We start from the raw sequence: 21,954 nt of genomic DNA, 5'->3' as shown, positions 1-21,954 counted from the left end.
TGAAAAACATAGGTTTAAATGATATTATATTCTGTTAATAACATTGTATTGCGGGTTTCAATAAGAAATGTTTAATTTTGCAGGATCCAAATTGAATTCATACCAGTACGGGAGAAACACGTGTCGTGGCAGGACACCTGGTGGAGAACCTCTTAGACAGCTTTGAGTGTAGATGTTAAAAGTTCTAAAAGCGGTTTGGTGTTACACTTTACAGATCATGCTTTGTAGCGTTGTGTGTATGGCTTGTTGTGGAGTTAAGGAATCCAATACATAAATGGAAGATCACATTCATAATGTTAAGTAGAAAGACCACGAGAGGTTTAGACGGAGTTATGGTTTTCAACTATCTCTTCCTCTTGGAGAGTGTGGTAGCAGTATGGGTCGTATTACTGCTGTTATTTTCTATGTCTTCCTCTTATCATGAACATAGGATGTAATACGTTTTGCAGACAAAAAAAATATAGTTTTGTGTTATGTCTCCTGGGACGATTTGATTGAGCATGAGCAACTGTTTTAGGCATGTACAACTACTGTCTGTGAAAAAGTGCATGTACACTGATTTGTCATTTAGGCAATTATCCCTTCTATGCTTATATATTTAATGTTTTGTTTGGTGTTGCTGTTGTAGTTTTTGTTCGTTGGTATTTTGCTGTTGTTTTTTTTTTTTTTTTTTTTTTTTTGGGGGGGGGGGTTGGTTTGTTTTGTGTTGTTGTTGTTGTTTTTGTGTTGTATTTTCTGTTTGTTTTAATTTGTTTTGTTTTGTTTGTTTGTTTATTTCTTTGCTTTTTTTTCTGGTTTTGTTTTGTTTTTTTTTAGTTAGTACACAGCTCAACATTATTATGAATACTTTGGTTCTATTTGTCCTGTTAAGCCAATATTGGTGTAACGTTGATTGATAGTAAAGTAAAATGGAAATAGTAATAACCTCAACAAATCTTACTCCCGTAGTGGTATTAATTCAATGTGGATCCTTTAGAGACAATCAGTTCAAGATTACAATCATAATATAATAGCACTAAAACATATGATGTGTCAACACTGTATACTTCTATTCCCCGTACTGAGTTAAAATCCTGACTTAAAAGCATTATACATCGTTGTTTTTTTTTTCAAACAAAGATGGTACACCTAGACACAAACATATAGTTCCTGGTAAAAATTTCTCATACTTTGTAACAAATAATTTAAAATAATCTTCCAAATATACAGAGGAAGATGTTTACAAAATGCTGGAATGTTTAATAGACAACATATTTGTCCAGTGTGGTGGACGCGTTTTCCAACAAACAGTCGGCATTCCAATTGCAAATAATTATGCGCCTTTACTTGCTGACCTATTCCTTCACTCTTATGAAGCTGACTTTATAGCTGATCTAATCCGAAAGAAAGAATATCGTTTAGCTAGCTTTAATCTCTGTTTCCGCTATATAGATGACGTATTACTTTAAACAATCCTAATTTAAGGGATTTGATACATCGCATCTAACCCAAAGAACTTGAGATAAAGGAAACTACAGACTCTTATCCTGACCTACACTTAGAAATCGATGGTAAATGAAAACTATTGATCAAACTTTACGACAAACGTGATGATTTTTCATTCAGAATTGTTAACTTTCCTTTCATCCCTTCAGCACGTGCGTATGGAGTGTTCATATCACAACTCATACGTTATGCCAGAGCTTTCCGAAACTACACAGACTTTTTGTATCGCGCTAGAATTCTAACAGGTAGACTTTTAGAACAGGGTTATGTTGCTTAAGTATTAAATTCATCATTACAGAAGTCTTAAGGTCGTCACGGTGTATCCATTTGCGCCATAAAAACTGGTTTGTTCAACGTGACATAGTTTTCCTTTCCTCTTTCGTCTACCCCGGACTTTACTTGTAATGAGCAGCTTGGTGGGTGTTTCTGGAAAAGAAGAGGATTCTTACCCCACCGGTGCACCTTGTGCATTTTTTTCTGATGGAGGCTCATTTACTCATTTGTTTTTGTTACTTTGTATGTATTAGTATAGTTACTTTATGTTCATTGTCGTGTTTGTCTGTTTTCCATGTCTAGTCTTTGTCCCTGGATTATATTCTTTTGATTTCTGCTAGAATCTTGGTTCCCTTGATTGCTCTTTTATTGATTAATTTATATATTATTCATACATTCTTTATTTTTTGACAAATTTCAATCTAATTTCAATGTTGTCCGTCATTTTTAATTCTATTAAAATTTCACTGCATTTTAAGATACGTAATTTTAATTGACATATTGAAAATATTCTATTCATTTTAAAATATTTTACTTTATATATTTTTGGACTTAAGTATTGATTTTATTGTGTTGTTCTTTGATTATTTTTAATGTGTATCCGCTTAATAGTTTTATCTATGTAATTGTGTTTCAAATTGTTAAATATGCTATTCTTTTTTTTATATTTTGATATATTGTGAATGTATTTTATATGTTTTTGTATAATTAGATAATGCGCTATACAAATACTGTGTAATAAATAATAAAATAAATAAATAATAGATATAAGGTATTTCTATATTACGAATTCTATAAGAATACTAACCACACAAAGGTTTAAAAAAATACTAGCAGGACATGTATCGATTACATTTGAATCGGAACATGAACCAACTAATCGCGTATCCGTTTTGGGCTTAGTGCAAAAGGGTAAAGAATTGGGTCAACAAAGATTGATTTTTCGTTTATCTTATGCAGAAAACCTCTCCGTAAACCGTAAACTGATTCTACTAAATGTTCAGTTGTTTAGACTAGTATCAACTACAAACAATGGTCATTAATGTATCAACTAAGCTGTCTATGAAATTAACGAATTTAATCGATATAATGATTTACATTTTACATAATTCAAAATGCAAAAACTTAATTTTTCATTCTTGCAATTTCATAAAACATTTGAACTAATTGCTACTGTAATAGTAGTCATTTCCAAGTCCGTTCGTTCGGCAATGTAATGGAAATCTCTCGTATATGGGAGCAACGCCGCCGATAACTTTCCAAAATTCCTGGTAGTCACCAAACTTATGAACATTGACATATCTATTCGAGCGACTTCTCTACCTAATAACTTCGTTATACTACATGTAAAACACCTCTCACCTTATTTCCTGTTTGATATCTGAGAAAAAACTAGTAATTCATTTATCATTAATGTTAAAGTCTCTTTATCATTGTTCGGGTATGATGATTTCATAGTACATCATGAGCCATTTCGCTGGCTGAAGATTTAAAATGTTTTTCCTATAGAGGATGCATTCTCACTGGATATGTAATTTAATTTTGATTCTCGTTTGTAACAGATGCTAGTCCCTCTTTTTTGTTTCAAAACCAGTGTTAAGTACTTTAAAATTTATGGTTTGGTTTCGAAAAAATCCACCGAAGAAACAATGAACTGTTGGTTCAACTAACTTATCTTTCTACAAACAATGGTCATTACTGTATGCAGATATATATTTTGTAGAAAACCGTACATTCATTTCCAAAGAGTGCATATTTCATACACAGTTTACATAATATGTTAACCGATTTACAAACAAATAATGATTCAGTAGTCTGAAACTGTCTGAATTAGAAACATAGTCACTTTGGTTGGGTTTTGACATACCATCCATGAAACATAGATCGAAGAATTCATATCATTTAAAGGGTGACAAAATAGGATTGATCTTCCTCTGCATTATTGTAGTGTTAATCTGTACTCTAGTGATGAACTAAAATCCCATTTTGTTACTTACACGTATCACATATCATATAAATATTTGGTTTCATAACGTAAACACTGAAATGTAATCTAAATAGGATAAGTCAATTTAGGAAACGTAAAAGTTACATTATGAAAAATAAATCATTTTTGTTGAGCATACACACAGTTCATTTCGAGCAATATACATCGAAACAATTTTGAAACCTCTAGGTTGCATGTAGCACATACAACTCTAAAAGCTTGCTCTTGCTGATTTGAAAGATTAAAATGTTCTCTAACCAATCTAAGGTTTCTGTTTTGTCATACTTTAAGGCTTACAAACGCGATAACAATTTTCCTGTTTTAATAATTTGACAACACAAAAGACAGGTGATACTGATTATGGCACGATTTTCTGTACATAAACATCAAATCGATGAATGTTAATAACGACATACCCTTGATAATAATACAAAAGCGACCACTTTATTTAAAGTATTGCATAATCATTTTGATTTATGAACAACATGGAAATGGTTGTTTATATTTTTTCTAATTTAAAAAGAAAACAGAAAAAAAACTGGCCATTTCATTCATTAGTCAAAGTATTAAGCACAGCAATTGGCTAGTATGTAAGAATAAATATTTTTAGTATTCATTATTGTTAGCCGGAAGATTTGGATGATCATAATGATGGATATCTACAGTCGTTTTCATAATTGGTTGATACTGGTGTAGATACTCTGATGTCATACCGGTGTCGTTATCCAATTTTCTCTGAAAACTCATTGTTGCATATGGTTGGATATCAGACTTTAAGTCGTCATTTGCTGGTATGGGATCTAAATATCCACCATTAATTACCTTTGTTGATTTCACTGGTTTGCCTCCAGGTACTTGTATGTTACATGTAGCACACACAACTCTAAAAGCTTGCTTTCGATTATTTGAAAGATTATAATGTTCTTTAACCAATCGAATGATTCTGTTTTGTCCTACTTCATAGCATACAAAGGCGATTACAATGGTCGTTAAGACACCAACCCCACCTACTACAACTACGGGAAATACGTTGATATCCACTACTGATTTTCCTTAAAAATAACACTAACATATACTTATATATTAGAATAAAATGACAAGGTTTTTGAACTAAACACTTAAAAATATGAGCTTAAAATTGAAATTTGAAAACAAAACTCAATGTTCTATTTTCTGTTATTCTGTTACTCTTTTTTATATCACGAAAATTCTTTTGAACCGTTGTTCAAAACATTTTAAGTATTATATTGTCTTACTTGTTGTAGATTGATGTGGTGGAACATCTGACATTTCAATTGAAGTACATCCTGTGACGGGATGGCAACTATGAAAAAAACAAACATTAAAAATATAATTTTCTGTATTAACATGCATATGTAGGTAATAATTCGATATCATTCATGGTAATTATAGTTACGGATGATATGATATGATATGATATGATATGATATGATATGATATAAAAATGTGTTGAATAATGCTTAAGGCTGATAATCTTTATAAGACAATTGAGTTTTCAAGAGCAAAAATACGAAAAGTTAATTTGTGTGGAATGATATTTACCATTAACCCTAGTTTAGAGCCAATATACATTAGTAATTACAATGTAAAACATAGTGAAAGTATTCTACATTTATGTGTAATTATATTTTAATAGAATATCTTGTTAATTTAATATGTATTGATATTTAAAAAAAATGTTGTACCTCCGTTTTATTTATTTATTCATTTATTTACATTTTTGTTAATACATTCCTATCATTTGGTTCTAATGCTGCTGAGAGGTTACTATTTGAAACATGTGTATAGCATACCGGAATTTGAATAAAAACATCGTTTAAATTCATTTAAAGTTTTATGTAAATTACGTGCAGTGTTCAAACGTGCGACACAAATAATGAAATAACTGAAAAAAATACAGTGACAATTGTTTGGATAATTTTGAACATTCTAGACTCTCAAAATTACAAACAATTATCTACGTTTACATTTTTAAATCAAAATACAAAGTATGTTCAACACAAACTAAGAGCGATTTCATCTTTGTTGAATAAGAAAAACGGAGAACTATTTTTTATATAAACTTGATGTTTTTTGACAAATGAAAAAATTGTCGAAATTATTACCTTTCATTAAACAAACATCTGCAGGTGAAAACACAATCGTCACCATATTTACCAGGTCCGCAAATGAGACAGTCTGAAAATTCAGGAACGAATCGACTACCAATAGAACAACCTGAAATTGCCACTTAAAAGGTTTTAAAATTGACAACAGTTTGCGCTTTGGTCAGCTCGACAAATAGTTTATAAACTTCATTGTAGTCCATTTTCTTTTCCTTTACCCACATTATCGTAAATAATGACATGACGATATGTCAAATTATCACCCAAAATGTGACTGAAAGGGGTGTTGACACAGATAAAACTAAAGAAAAGTTCAAGATACGAAATGAGAGGTTTTCGTGTTTGTCGTATATTTATGTGAAGAGTTTTGCCTTCCTATCAACAATTAAGATTATGTCACGATACGGGACTAACTTATTGTGTTTGTAGTGTCCTCTATCTCAATTGCATTTGAGGTAGATGCGATGCATGGAAATCACGAATCCAAGTTTGTTTGAAAACAAAACATCATCGCATACAAATACAAAAGAAAAACAAGTGTCGTGGTAAGATTTGAAACCTTTTTTTCATTTTTTTTGATACGGCTTAAAGTATCGAAATTAAAAGTTTCGAAATAGGCTTTGTATTACACTTTAACCACCCGACTCTGAAACATTATTTGTATTGATTCTTAAATGGAGTAATTTGGTCTAATACACAAACAAAAAATCACTTAAGCGACTTTTGTAGAAATACCGAAAGAAGAGGAGTATTATTGGAGAATAAGTCCTGTAACTTCTATTTTCTGCATGAATACATACCATGTATAACAGACGATCGTTTTGTTACAACATGCTTTTTGAACATTGTTGCATTTATACTTATTCTACTTAAAACTCTTATAAGGCCTTATTGCATTAACCCGCTCTAACATGAATGAAGGATTTTTTTCTTCTTGTTTTATTCATTTGCTGACGAAGTCCTACACTTCGTCAATAAGAAATTAATAGTTGTTAAACTTTCAGTAGATGTAGCGTGAAAACTAAACAAGTACTTTACTGATAGGTTCTTTTTTTACGATTTTGTAAATCAACCGTATTGACATTACCAGAAGGACAATATTTGAATAAATAACTTGAGCGATATCAGTAAGATAGTCTAGCTTGAAGTTCTCAATTTTAAAGTCCTGAAATACCTACTGCAGTTGAAAATTGTAAATGCAATTGGTAAGGTATAGGATATGAAAAAAATGGTGTGGATTTGATTTTGAAATACGGCCTATTTTTAGTAACGGTTTTATGATGGAGTTAAATATTAAGTAATGGTATTTAAAACAATTTTGGTAAATGGTAGTAGAAGAAATAAACGCTTCTCTCCGAGTTTTTAACAAAGAGTGGGTAATGGTACGTATTTGTTTACAAATAATAAGAAAAAAGGTCAATAGGCTGTTCAATAATACTGAAATAAGCTTAGAAATTAGAGTGATAAGACTTGCTTTGTAAAGACAGAGCAATGAACTGATAGGTGAGGGGTAAATAGTAAAGTTTCGTGCGAATGTGATGAAGAGCAAGAGGTTTTGTATGAGAGGAAAAAGACTATCTACGAAAAACACCATACATATAAGTTGATGTATATAGTCTCAATGACCATGATTCCTTACCCATATTGGATTTTTTCTCGAACAAAAAATCGTCATTTATGTATTTTTATATAGATTAACGATTTCCTATACATATATATATATATGTACTCTGAAATTGACTTTGCATCCATAAAACACTGCATTGCTAGTCTGGGTATCCAGTATTGCCCTCTTTTCTTGTTGCATTTTTCACTTAAGATACGACTATTTGCTTGGTATTGTGTAATAATATGAACTTTCATAGAGAGGATTGAATGCTGTTATGGATTATGAGGTCGATAAACTGCTGGGTATTGTTTTTATTTAACTTTCGAATGATAACACTATGTTGTTGGTTTTTTTTAAACTTGATTGTGTTTTACTGACATAGACCACACGGGGTACGTTGCATTTTTATCAATTTGTATCATGCCTTGCTTGTTGTGTGATAAGTATTGTTGGTAAGGGCAGTAAAAAAGTGTCGATGATCAGAATATTGCATATTTTGTAATTGTTACGTCTCTTTTGTGATCATCGTTGTAGTCAAGTATATCATTTAAAGAGGTAGAACATGGCCTGGTGTGTTAAACGTTGTCTGAATGTTTTACTTGAAATAAATGGTCACCAGACTTAGTCTGTCCTGTCGGGAAACTATCCATACGAGATGCAAGCTTGACTTGATTCTCATATGGAACACTGTAGACTTTAAGGACAACAGTGCGTACGATTAGTTTTCAGATTTAGACCTTTTGAGACTGGATGACATCACAGAAAGTTTTCCTTTATGAGTACTACAAATATAACTGGTCTGATCCTTTTGGGAATACAACCAACCCACAGAACTATCTGCTTAATTGTATGAAAGGGAAATCAGGAAACCTAGCTAAGAGATTCGAACGTTTATCGTATAAGATTATGTTCAAAGGATATCGACAATACAGGGAATATAGACAGCAAAAACAATGAATATGGCATATACTAACTAACATGCTCATAGAAACAATGAACAATCAAACTTAAAATGTATGTCGTACTTTTGATACTTAAATACAAAAAACAATTCATTTTATATATTGTTAATGTCGATACGCTGTACACGTGTTTCAAGGAGTAACCTCTCATCACAGCATTAAAATCAAATACGTAAGAAGAACATACATAAACAAAATATTAGTTGTATACAAGAAGTACTCAAAACCAAGACTGTCGAAAGAGGAAGCCAAATCCATCACCAAAAGGTACTACCATATTAAATGCAATGAATGAAGACTCAGTGTTTCAAAAAATGTTATGATATTTACAGACTATACTTAAGTTTTAATCTTTAATGTTCATTTTCATTTAAGCGATGTCTCGTTTTTATAGCTAAGTGACATTTCGTGATTATTTGTTTCTATTTTGTCTGTTCACACAGGTGTCACCTTCTCATATGTATTAATTTCAATATTTCCGTTAAACTCGATAATTTACTTACTACATCATCTACAATAATTCCCACGCTTTTGTATAATTTATCATTTTGTTGATTCCTGTATTTTACTGAAATTCCCAGACTTTTAATTTCATATCATATATCGACAGAACAATACTGAAGCGAAAGGACGATATAGGGACATTAAAATCCAAGTGTTTTACATACATGCAAACAGAAAACAAAGACATTCCACATAGGCAATGTAGCATACAGGATAAGATAAAAAAAAGTATAAAAAACTGAATAATCAGGACAACCCACAAAATCATAAGCATTAACAATTTAAACTTCTACCATAACTTGGAGTATCATCAAGTGCTATTGAAAAGCAAGCATATCTTGCTTTGCCAGCGGCACCCGTCACAATACAAGTTGGGAGAAACTTAAACAGAGAAATGCGATTGACATGTAAAGCTGGACGAAAACATTTCATTGAACAGTTTTAAATGATAATATCAATGACCCTCAATATAAAAGCACCCCTCCCACCCTATAAAATTAAATGTAGACGATTTAAATCTTCAGCTTAGGACAAACAAACTCTTGATCGTATGATACTAATCAATAAAGTATGGAAAATTAGCTCACCCAATGTTGGTCGTAATTGATAATATATATTAATAATAATCATAAAATCTCGACTCTTATTTTATAACTATCAATATATTTTGATGTCACAAATAATGCATATTTCAATGATACCTCTCGAATAGACCAGTCAAAAGAAATTTTAGTCAGTTACACACGACACCAATATTTTACTGCATATGCACTAAGGCGTAATAATTTCTGGTGTGACTATGGAAACGCATATACCTGTTTCTTAATCTAGTATGATTGAATATCCAATCTTACCACATTTCCCATTTTTGTCTGTAAATGGCCGACAGCAATGATAGATAGTTGTTTCTGTTCCATCATGTAATCTGTAAAATATGATGCTACACGCTTGTTCGTGCTGAAAATACCCAACCCAATCATTTTTGTCTAAATTGTAAAGGACAGAGACACCTTAAAGGTTATAATAAATAAAAAAAAATCAATATACCAAATATCTAAGTATTCCCTCGACAGAAGCAAAGTAATTGTTACATATAAAAAAAATTAACAAACGGAAGGGGACAAAGTGATTGTAATGTAGGCCCGCGTCTTATGAGTAGCGGTATAATTCATGTGTCAATTATTAAAAATGAACAGTTCTTATACAGTCAGAATAATGAGTTGTGCAAAAAGGTAAATACATGCATGGACTGAATTAGGGTTTAAATTCACTAAGCTCGTCATAAGAAGCGGCCTTTGTTAGAATCATGTAAATTCCGTAATATGGGATACACCCTGATAAAGCTATAATTTTTTATATTTGTTTTCGAGTGGTTTATATTATGAAATGTTTGATTATTTATCTCAATCTATCTGGACTAAGAAGATATTTTAAAGTTACTATTGTATTTTATTGTCTTCTAAGACCAATGGTTTTATGGAAGGCCGCATGTTAATTTCTTATAACCAAAATATGTTAGACAGTATATCAAATCGTGTATCCATTTTTGCAGCTGAAGTGCTATTTTATACCATTTACAATTATTTATTATCACATGATATCGTGTCGATGTGTAGTAATAAAATTATTTTTGTAGAAGGTAAATAAAAAAAACATGGAAATTGATGAAGGAGTCGACATTATCTAAAAAGTTGCTTGACTCCTTATGACCGACAAAACTGTAACTTAAAATACAATTCCTGAAAAATGTAAGCATTTAACCGGGAGGAAATAAGATTTCTATAAAAACAAAAGCAAGCCAGATTGAAGCAAAATATTGACAAAAAATCGTTAACTTTAAATTCAATAGATTAGTAATAATGTCTTGACATCCGATAAAAGACAAAAACTAAAACAAAACAAAAACAAAAAACAAAACAAAACAAAACAAACAAAACAAAACAAAACAAAACAATATTTCTAAATATAAGTATATATAATGCCCATTATAGTCTAGTTGATATCTATAACATGCCGGCATTAACATCATTAAATAAAATTATTCATTGACACTTCAAGTCATAAATTACTTTTTAAGTATACCTTTTCTTTTTGTAACAGATTCTTTGATTCCCACTTGCTAAAGGCAAATTGAAAAGAAGTATGTAAACACATAATAATAACGTGACCATCTTCATGAACTAATTGGTACCACGAAAACGAGGAAATAATGAGTAATGTGTAATTAAATGAAAATAGGATGACCTATAATAGAGTCCGGAAATGAATTGACAACGTTAGGAACTATAACTTTATATAGATTTGAACTTCCCCATTCGTGTACATGTTAGTATTTTAAAGATTTAGAAGCATATCATTTGAAGGAGCATACTATTGGTTTTTCCTATTGAAATAACATAATAATGGTACTACTTCAAAAATATAATTATCAATAATTACCAAAAGTAATAAAACGACACTAACGATAGTCATATATGTATATATATATACAACGTCTCAGAATGTGTTATACTGCTCCATCGGATCAAATTGATACAGGGAAGATAACGTAAACTTATAGAAGGGTCTGAAAAATTCCCAACGATGCTAAAACTGTCAAATTTGCGCAAATTTTTGGTCGTTCCCTCCGCAGGACTCGAACTCGTACCGCTGTGACATATATGGCAACACTGCCTGCACTCTGGGAATTTTTCAGACCCCCCTTACATATATATAAAAAGAGGACAAAAATACATTTCGATCACAACTCTCTCTTTCTTTTAAATTTGGTCAATGTGGAAAAAATACTACACAACGCAATGAAACCATCCAAAAATATGTCCAAAAATAATTGTGTCCCTTCTTCAAAGAAACTAAAGAAACTAATGACACTAATGCATAAATAGAGGACTATTAGCAGTTAACTGACATGATAGGTCTTGACCAGTTTAAACCTACAAAAGGTTAGGACCACCATACGCAATATTAATAGCAATTCTTCTCATGCGGGATTGAGAATCGCGGCACATCATAAAGCATACAATAAGGACATAAATAAGGAAGCTATTTAAAATTCAGAATTGATCTTTCAGAATTCAAAGTTCAGAGTTCAAAATTAAAATTCAAAATTCAGAACTTTAGAAATTAAAGACTTGTGACTTTCCCGTGCTCTCTTTATACTAAATTTGGAATTCTTAACTCGGAACTTGAGAAAACTGGTATTTTCCCCGCGTGTTTCAACATGAATAAACATTCAACATGGAATCCTGATACACAATTTATAACTGACACAACAGTTGATCATGTTCATAATAATCAGTCTTGGGTTTTCTATATTTTTATCAAGGGTATTAAGAACATTCAGTAATCAAAATTTCCTTATTTGCAGAGTGCTAGAGTGCTATTTTGTTTAAAATTTAGCCGAAAGTTTGCTGCAAAATGTTAAATATCACATTGTTAGCAGCTTTTTCTCTTGACAGCTTTCCAACCTGAAAAGAAAGACTAAGATTAATCATTGTTTATTGGTTTGTTTATAGGGGTAAAAGGAAATAAATTATGAACATAGTAAGGAGTGAAGTTGTTAGCCTTCCATTAATAAGTCAAGGGACTAATATCCACGTTTTATAGAATATAGATGATATCGTCTAGTTTTTTGTACTAAATAAAGTAAGAACAAAAATATATTTGATTCAGAAATTTTATTACACATTTTTTTTTAAAATAACCTTGTAGACAAGGAAGGACACTATGTATACATATTTTATATGTAGCATAATGGTTGTACGTATTTGAAATTGATATCAAAGAAACTGGGAAATATTACAATCACTATCAATTTTTGATTCAACATATATACTTTCATATTTACAATTTAGATTTGTATGCGAGGAAGGAAGTATCAAGCTACATGTATATACCTTATACCGAACCAAAGTGACCTATTTGGCTGTCATGCCAGAATGGGGAATATTTTTATCGAAAACCTTGTTGTAGCGATATCGCGGTTATATATTGATTTCATATGTGGAAATCCGAAACACTGTTACGGACAAATCGAACCAATATCATATTGATACCACTCCTGGAGTAACAAGTATATTGTAACTAATGGAGGCCTTTTTGTAAACAGTTTTGATGTAGGCTTGGTACTGAACTTTGCAGATCCAGCTATGACACGTTGTTTAATATATAGATTATTGTGGAATTTTGAAATCCAATACATGGACGGAGAGGGTGGTACATGAAGCAGTATAGGGCTTATTACTGCAATTATTTTTCACGTCTACCTCTAATGTAAAATCCTTGAATGCAATGCATCTTGCAGTGTTGTTTTGCCTAACTGTAGTTTGATTTCATTATTGGTAGCACCACAGATCTTGCCAAGTATCGGTTCTAGAGTCGAATCAAGGTTTTCTTTCTAATATTCATTAATTCGTTTTGTGCTTACTAATGACTGCAGATAAATCAATAGATCTGCACTATTCATTCTCGTGTCAAAACATTTTTTTTTAAATTCGTTAGTGTGGGTATATAGTAGGTATCTTTCATCTTGCTCAGCGCTACATGCCCCTGACCAAAGCCACAAAGCCGAAATTAATTACCCCATCTGTTGTATTTATAAATCATTTGTATTTTATTTCCTTTTACCGTTTCAAATAACGCTAGTTTTCATGTTTGTATTACTCATATTAATAAAGCTGATGATGTTTATTTAATCAAAATCTACAATTTTTAACTAAAAAAGTAGTGAATAAACATCTTCTGTTTAATATGCATCCGTTTTGTATGTCGTCTCCATCATTATGCTTTTAACCTTGTGAAAAAGTAATATCAATACAAACGACGAAACGAGAAAAGCAATCATGGAAACCAGACTTCTAATATATAAATAATGAACATGTATATGATGCAGTGGACGAAAAATAATTGATTTTCCAGGAAGCTATATTTCGGAAGAAGACAAGACCTGACAACAGAGTACAGATGCTGACCATTTTGAACCTGTGTTAGCACAATCTATTTCAGAATAATCTAAGTAAAAAATATCGAAGGGTTCCAGTATTCCTGTGATAGTGGTATTTTTCTCATTTCATTTCCTATTATTCCAAAAAGCAGTTATCTGCAAAAAAGGCGTGTAGGTTAGATGTAAGTCGTTTATATAGACCAAATATGACAGTGGTCCCAGAATTGTTCTCTGCGATTCTCTTAATGATATTTGAGCTTGAGAACTGCTACAAACCACTTGTTTTGTCTACAAGGAAGATTCTGATTGGTTGCTGAGTATTGGCTATGACTCCGTTGTGTTCAAGCTTCATTGCAAATCTGTCGTGAAGAACTTACTGAAGTCCAGTAGAATTGCTTCAATTTGCTTTTTGTGTAAGGTCATTTTGATAGGTCATTTATTGTGTTAATAGTTTAATTTTTACCAGGGCGAAGCTTCCTGATTCATTTTGTTGAAAAGCTGGGATGTTATTGGCGACAAAGTGAGAGGAGACTTGGCTGTACATAATGGTCACTATACAGTTACATTAAGAAGCACTGTTTCGCACACCAAGTTACCCCCATCAAGTTTTGTAAAACTTAAAAATAAAAGTTTGGTGGATATATTGTTTAAATGTAGTTAAGCATTTATAAATAGACAGATGTAATATATGTAATGGCAAATAGGTGTTACTTAAATGAAAAATAGTATCCGGAACGTTTCAGTTCCCTGCCATATTAGGTTCTCTCCACAGCATCAGTTGGCTGATTTTCAAAATACCTTATTTCGCTTGAACTTTTGGAACATAAAATTGTGAGAGAATGAACCAAAAAGGGTCTTATTATTTTTACACTTTTTCCACCTACTCCATGCATACTTTCATCATGTGGTAGTGTCTTTAGTGCCTGATATTTTATAAAAAACATAGTATTTGGCTAGTCGTTTTGGAAAAACACCTCCGATTTGTACTAAAACTCAGAAGCAGTTTTTTTTTTCAGTATTTTACCATGGCTACTTGATTTTATAACTATAATCACTAAATAACTTATAAGTGACTTGAACCTCCACACACAAAGAATTTAAAAACTATGCAGTTTTTTTATGACAAAACACTAGAAAGTTCTGTCAAAACAGATTTATTTCAACAACATGAGACCAAATTTTCAGAAATGACCTAACTGTATTGTGCTACCTAATATGTACCTTGCAGTTTACCTATGCAAGAAACAGAGAGTATGTTGGATTTATGTAATAGCTGAGTCACATATGGTAGCTTCCAGTCATCTTGACCATCCATTGGTCGTTTAATGCCTGGAATATCACCGTTATTATTGGCGAGACCGCTTCTACCATGATATTCAATTATCTGGTTAGGATCCGGTTGGACTTGCGTGCCTGAAAGGGTTAACTAAGCAGTTAAATCAAGTGTTGGGTTGAGCCATTTGGCTTCTCTCTGCTTTCGTTTTCTTGAAGCCCTTATTCATATTATAAGTACATATTCCTGACAATACTTAATATGAAGGAGCTGTGAACGCCATTCTTTAAAAGATGTTTTTTTTAAACAAATTTCTTACATGTATATCAGTCAAAAGTCATTTGATCAACACCATTTATAAATCTAACCTAAAATCTATATCAGATACATAATATACCGTTATGAAATATAAGACGTAAGTATTGATTGTAGTTCTCTACGAACTTTTTTTCAAACTTTATTTTAAAAAATAGGATATTGTTCCCTTTTACCACATTTTCCTTAATTATACCAGATAACATGCATTTTATAACGTTTCATAGTTATGAACTCAATTATCTTAAACAAGATGTTGCATAGCATTTGCAAAATCTAGAAATTTCACAACCTTTAAATATGATATGGGTGCAAAAACTAAATACTAAGATGCATTTATGACCAATCCCTTTAATGATTTGGGAGAACGAAAGTTGTTAGAATTTGTAAAAAATCAGTTCATTAAACATTGACATTCAATAAAAACAATCATAAAAATCCCCATGCAGCGTACTTGTATGCTAAGGATGACATTCAGTGTATAAGAAATGGGATTTTTCAGAAAATCATTGAAATCTACAAGTACATGTTTATTCTCGTAAAAACCAAAATATACATAGTATCGTAAAACAAGAATCGTTTGAAATTTTAATGAAAGCATAAATACAAAAATTATAATAACTTATTCAATTTATAAAACGTCACGTTATCAGATGGAGATTAATATGTAAAATTAAAAAATACCTGAAACATTAATTTTACTTGTCACAATGCTTTTTTAGAACAAACATGGAAACAACCAACAAGTCATCGTGATATCTCCTGAATACATGTTTTTGGCGGGGTTAAAGTTCGTTACATATTCAAGTCTTTGTGAGTAAACCTTAGAACTCCCTATTGAAAACAAGGTTCATACAGTCTTCTTAAAGACATGTTACACATAGGCAATGTTAGAAACAAACACAAATCAACGTATATATCTACAGGATATCTATAGGAAATTGCATCGCAATTTCAGATAAAAGAAACTAATATCATATTGATGAACAAAAAAAAATGTTTTTTATCAAATTGTTTGTCTTAAATCTGAGTTTCTCATTTAGTTTTGTTCTTTTTTCTACGTATTTTTCCGGTTATTTTATGTTCATGGTGTTGTGTGTGTTTTTCCATATCTGGTCTTTGTACTCAAATTTCTGCTAAAATCTTTGTTCCCTTGATTACTTTTTCAACATATACACAAAAGTAAGCTCAAAGTTTTGCATTTTTTTAAAAGTCATCTACGTGTGTTTCCTTGACATTTCCTGAAATCAAAAAAGTTAATATTTGATCAATTGAACATGAACTACTTTATATCAGACCGACGTTTTTTAGGAAGAAGCTTATCAATCGCAACATCCAACTAGAAGAGTTGTTTTCTGATTTCGCCATATTCTGCTCTTATTTCCAAGAACCACCATGCACCTTATATTTGTCGAAGTAAATATCATTTTTAATTTATTTGAATTATCTAAATGAATCTCTGTAGCACAAAACACCCTAATATAGCAAATTTGGCAACTTAAACTAAGTTAGTCATAACTATTAGCATTTACAAAGGATATGAGATCATGCTTGCATTTCACCACGCCCTTGCTTATTTTAAAGCATGTTTATTAACACACTATGGCACATTTTATTTTCAAACATCTTATGCCAGTCAAAGATTCACTATCTCAGTTTGTTGTTGATTAATTACATGGATGCTATGCTGATGTTTTCACATTATTGACATAATGTGTGTACACTGTCTTAAAATATAAAGGTTTATATTTTGCCATTTACAATTTCTGAAAAGTTGTTTAATGAAAGGACGAGATGCAGTACTTCATACTCATTACAAATGATAATCATTTTGACATATATATATATATCTTTGATTTGCTTGCAAGGATTACAGATTTTCTGAAACTATCGAAAAATAGCAATGATGTTGTACCCTCCTTCGTAACGGTCCCGTTTTGACATCCGTTATCGATCTGTTTAGGAACATTTCTCCCGCTTCACAGGAAAAAGAGGTATATTGTTATAATTTCATCCTCTTACAAGTTTGTTTAATCAGTCATATAATCAGGTAATGTACTTTGGTTTTAACTTTCATTTCAAATATTAAATCGAATAAAAATCGCTCATGTTTTCCTTTTTCACCATAGCATCTTTATAAAGATATATGAAATACGATTTAACCGTGTCATAGGTTTTTTTATGATAACAATAGATACGACAGCAAACGTTATCTGACTTGACATGAATCAGATTGTTATTGGCAATTATAAATGCTTGTTACAGCAGGAGAAGGTGAGTTTAATATGTATTATTGTTGCTTGCTTATTTAAATAGTAACATTCTTTTTTCAAGTTCTTTTCCTTTGGAGAAAATCCAAAACAAAAAGATATTTTTCCTTCGTTTTTTTTTTTTGTAAGCCCTGTCTATTTAAACTTCAAATATTAACATTTAATATTATACCACTTTTTATCCGAATCCTATCAAGCATGTACCGCTGGTCTTAAAACAAAACGTACGGTTGGTTGAAGTGACGATGAAGATCCCGAATTTTTTTCCGTCTGAATCCGGTCGTCTGTCATTTGTCTATACTCTTACAGGCGCAAATGTATAGGGGGCGAACCGGGCGTACACTTCGCCTAAAATTTGCAATTGATTTGCATGAAATCGTGCTGTTTCAGTTTTTACCCGAAAAGGGGTCTTGCTTTTCCGATCCTTAGTTCTACTTACCTTCTCTAACCATATATCCTACATTCGCCTCTGTTTTATGTTCTCCTTCCCTAACCTTAAATCCTGCATCGTCCCTGTTTTATTATTTGATTTTGCTAAATGCAACTTAGATTGTATATTAAATTGGATATGATTATTGATTGTAAAAGCATACAAACAAAAGTCAATGAATTATAACGGATGGTATAGAAGATTGACAGTGGAGGCTGCGAACCAAGTCCTTATATTTTATCGATATTGTGTAGCAATTCTATACGATTATAGTTAAAGACAATGCTATTAACGATATCGAATAAAACCCATGCTTGCGACAAAATTCACATTTGCTCAGTGCATGTTTTAATCAGTGTATGAAGATAATTTCTCCATATTCTGCGAATAAACTGGCGTTTAATCTACACTATATGGAGTTGTACGGACAGTAGGTTGGGTTGTTTATAAGTCAAGTTTAAGGAATTTACTGGTATCACTCAGATAATCTTTAATGTCACAGAGGACGTTTGTTATCTATTTAGCACTGATTTGACTATTATAATGTAGGATAACTCGCCCCATTCACAAGTCGGCCGAAAATATTCGGACCGTGTTAAAATAAACACATTTTATTTTTGTTTTATTTTGTTTTTTTTCTGTTTCTATTACCGAAAGTGTAAGCAAATTTAATAGAAATACCGAGAGAGTAAGCAAATTAAAAAAAAGCGTTTTCTATAAGAAAAATTCAGAAGTAAATGGAAGAATGTTTCATCCACTCATTTTTTTCGACGATCTTCAGACTGGGTCAATTATCTTGAAAATTTTAAAAACAATACTACAAACAATGAATTCAGCCTCATGTCGTGACCTACACTTAGAGCACTTAGAGATCGAAGGTAAGGGAAAACTATTGAACAAATTATTCGACAAATACGATAACTTTTCATTCCGTATTGTCAACTTTCCTTTCATCTGTTGCAACTTCCCGTCGTCGCCTTGGTATGGAGGTTTCATATTATAACTCATACGTTATGGCATAACTGGACGTAATTGCGCAGATTTTGTGTATTGCGTTAACGTTCTTACAATAGGCTTCTGTAAGAGGATAATGTTGCTACAAGTCATCACAGCAGAAATTTTATGGTCGTCATCTTGAATTCGTGGATCGTAACGGTGTATCCCTTTGCACCATGATAACTGATTTGTTCAACGTGTTATAGGTTTACTTTTTTCATTCGTCTATCCTGGAATTGACTTTTTATAGGCAATTTGGCGGGTGTCTTTAGAAAAGCAGAGGACGCTTCCTCTACCGGTGCACCTGGTCCATGCCCCCAGTTTTTAGTAAAGTCCGCGTTTTTCTTCTATATTAGTTACTTTGTATTATTTTGGTTATTCGTGTTCCTTTGTTATGTGTGTCAGTTTTCCATATCTGGTTTTGTCCCTGAATTACATTCTTTTGATTTCTGCTAGAATCTTGGTTCCCTTGATTTTTTTAAATGATTTCCAAAGAGTAATCAAGGGAACCAATGTTATAGCGGTAATCGAAGGAATGCTATCCAGTGACAAACACCAGACATGGAAAACAGACACACACTACAAAGAACACAAAGCAGCCAAAATCAAACACACAAAGCAACAAAAGCAAATGAGCAACTAAAAACTGGGGACTATAGATATGCTTAGGAAAAAACTGCTATTTTGTGAAAAAAATATGCCTTTTAGGATCATTTCGAGAACATTTTGTACATTTGCAAAATAAAAAATATGGTTCGAACGAAAATGCTTCCATATCATTTCATTCAATGTCAAAATTTGTGATGAACTTTGGATATCAGTTGCATAGCTTACTCAAAAGAACAACACTAAAATTATTCATATGTACTCGTTGTCCTAACTATGAAAAAGGACTATCTTTGTTTGTTAAGATATTGGAACCAGATATCAGTTTGCAAAAGACAATCTCAATAATAAAATGAGATGAAATTACAGAAAAAGGCATACGCGACAATATTTGTTTTTTTTGCCAAAGAGTCGCCTTTCGTCTAAAGAAATAACCAATTAATATAACAGCGCATTATTCTACTAGTATTTTAAATGATTTTCCCTTGGTTCTAATCAGTCAAAATCGCTGGTTTTCTAATTAGATATGCAAATCATTTTGTGGACCTTGAACTTTCTTATACTTTTTGTCAATGCTTGTAAAAAAAAACAATATATTGATGTTGGTCAATCCTGCATCAACATCGACTTATCAGACGCTCTCGTTTTTTTAATTGTACCATTAAGACAGTGGTTTTGTACATGTCTTTTTTTGCAAATATTTTTAGTTTTTGATGGAATGTTATAAATGTACAGAGACGTGTATCATTGTTTTTTTTTTTCGATTTAAATTACACCATGCCATATACACAATATTTTTTCTTTAAATTTGTTTTGTATATTGAGCAGTTAATCATAAGGTGCAATCAAGCAATGCAGGAGTTCCGGTGGGATAGCGTCCTCTACTGTCTTAAGAAACACCCGCCGAGTTGCTCATGAAATGTCACGCCCCCGTTAGACGAAAGAGAAAAGGGGCAGTATGGCACAGTGAACAAATCGGTTCTCATGGAGAGGAATACACCATAACGATCCACAAGATCATGATGATGATCATATAACATCTGCTGTGCTCACTTTATTTTTGAAGTAACATAACCCTTTTTCGGCAGACTTATTATAGAAAATCCAGCACAGTTAAAAAAAGTCTACATCTTTGCGACAAGCTCTGGCATAATATTATACACTGCTGCTCTAAGGAAATGTTGAAAGGACGAAAGGAAAGTTGACAATACGGAATGAGAAGTCATCGCATTTGTCGTTTAGTTTTGTCATGAGTTTTCCTTTTCCATCGACATATTATTCAAAGTCAAGACATGAGACTGACTTAATAGTGCCTGTAGTATCCCGAATCTTATGTTTTTTTATATGATGGAATACCCTTACCATATTTCCACACCATTAACATTATTTACTGCATGATATTTTTTGAAGCTATATATATATCATCCAAGTGTGAATTGTATTTGGCGTTATATCTTCTGTGACTTGTGTCGGAGTGCTACAGGTTTGCATTACATTTGATATACTTTTACCGAATTAAATCACAATATAATCCTGTGAGGGTCTTGGAATTACACAGATACAATTCAAATTCCTTAATTTTTTGTCACAACTTTATTTATTACTTTGTAGTATCAAGTTCAAGATCAACTCTTCCGTCTTCAAATAAATAAGGTGCAACTATTTTTTATGTATATTGTATTTAATAAATTTATTTGTGTATTTCGTATATCTTCTGTCATTTCCACATCTAAAACTTTCTTTACAGCATGCTGTTTTGTTGAAATAATAGAAATGACCCAAGTGTCAATTGTATTTGGCGGTATCCCTTTTTGCACGTGACTCGTGTCCGCGAGCTATACTAAGGTTGGTAGGCTCTATTATGACAGATGCCTCTGGCAGAGCAGGATATGTGCACCCTAACGTCACTTTTGTTTTTTGTTTTTTTTTTGTTGTTTTTTTGGGTTTTTTTGGCAGTTCATATTGCAAATGCTTTATTGCTTTTTGTATTATGCTTTGTTGTACTTGTCTTCAGATTTCATGCGTAATCTGTTTTGTTTAGTTCACTACATTGGGTATGTATATCTTCTCTCTTGTTTTCACATTCATGCCATGTTTTTTGTTTTTGACATATTTGAATTGTCCAAAATCTCACACCTTGGTAAATTAAAAACAAAACATCAGATGTACAGCGAAA

General features: G+C 31.9%; 2 protein-coding genes across 4 annotated transcripts in view; one reads left to right on the top strand and one right to left on the bottom strand.

Moving 5' to 3' along the window:
• Nucleotides 1-4,163: 4,163 nt before the first annotated feature.
• LOC148604488 (uncharacterized) lies at nt 4,164-11,121 on the bottom strand. The gene is made up of 5 exons (XM_088550975.1): nt 11,029-11,121; nt 9,801-9,871; nt 5,872-5,983; nt 5,002-5,069; nt 4,164-4,797 (listed from the first exon to the last, which is right to left on the bottom strand). The coding sequence occupies exons 1-5, from the start codon at nt 11,115-11,117 to the stop codon at nt 4,352-4,354; spliced, it is 786 nt and encodes a 261-aa protein (XP_088407101.1). The 5' UTR covers nt 11,118-11,121; the 3' UTR covers nt 4,164-4,351.
• Nucleotides 11,122-17,689: 6,568 nt separating this feature from the next.
• LOC148604487 (uncharacterized) overlaps nt 17,690-21,954 on the top strand; it is a 44,225-nt gene continuing 39,960 nt past the window's right edge. For all 3 annotated transcript variants that reach the window (XM_088550947.1, XM_088550946.1, XM_088550945.1), the window contains exon 1: nt 17,690-17,750. The gene's annotated coding sequence lies outside the window, so the exon portion shown is untranslated. The remainder of the gene's footprint in view (nt 17,751-21,954) is intronic.

Source organism: Perna viridis, chromosome 10 (assembly GCF_037379345.1).
Source record: "Perna viridis isolate PV_CMFRI_1.1 ecotype Kerala chromosome 10, ASM3737934v1, whole genome shotgun sequence".
Classification (NCBI taxonomy): Eukaryota; Metazoa; Mollusca; class Bivalvia; order Mytilida; family Mytilidae; genus Perna; species Perna viridis.
Note: the sequence above shows the minus strand (reverse complement) of the source record. Positions and strands in the feature narration are given on the sequence as shown.

Excerpts from the sequence above, each read along its gene's own strand:
- LOC148604488 (XM_088550975.1), bottom strand. The coding sequence starts at position 11,117 with ATGGTCACGTTATTATTATGTGTTTACATACTTCTTTTCAATTTGCCT. Across the intron at positions 9,872-11,028 it reads ATCTGTTACAAAAAGAAAAG|ATTACATGATGGAACAGAAA; the intron begins GTATACTTAAAA and ends CATATTTTACAG. Across the intron at positions 5,984-9,800 it reads AGACAAAAATGGGAAATGTG|GTTGTTCTATTGGTAGTCGA; the intron begins GTAAGATTGGAT and ends TGGCAATTTCAG.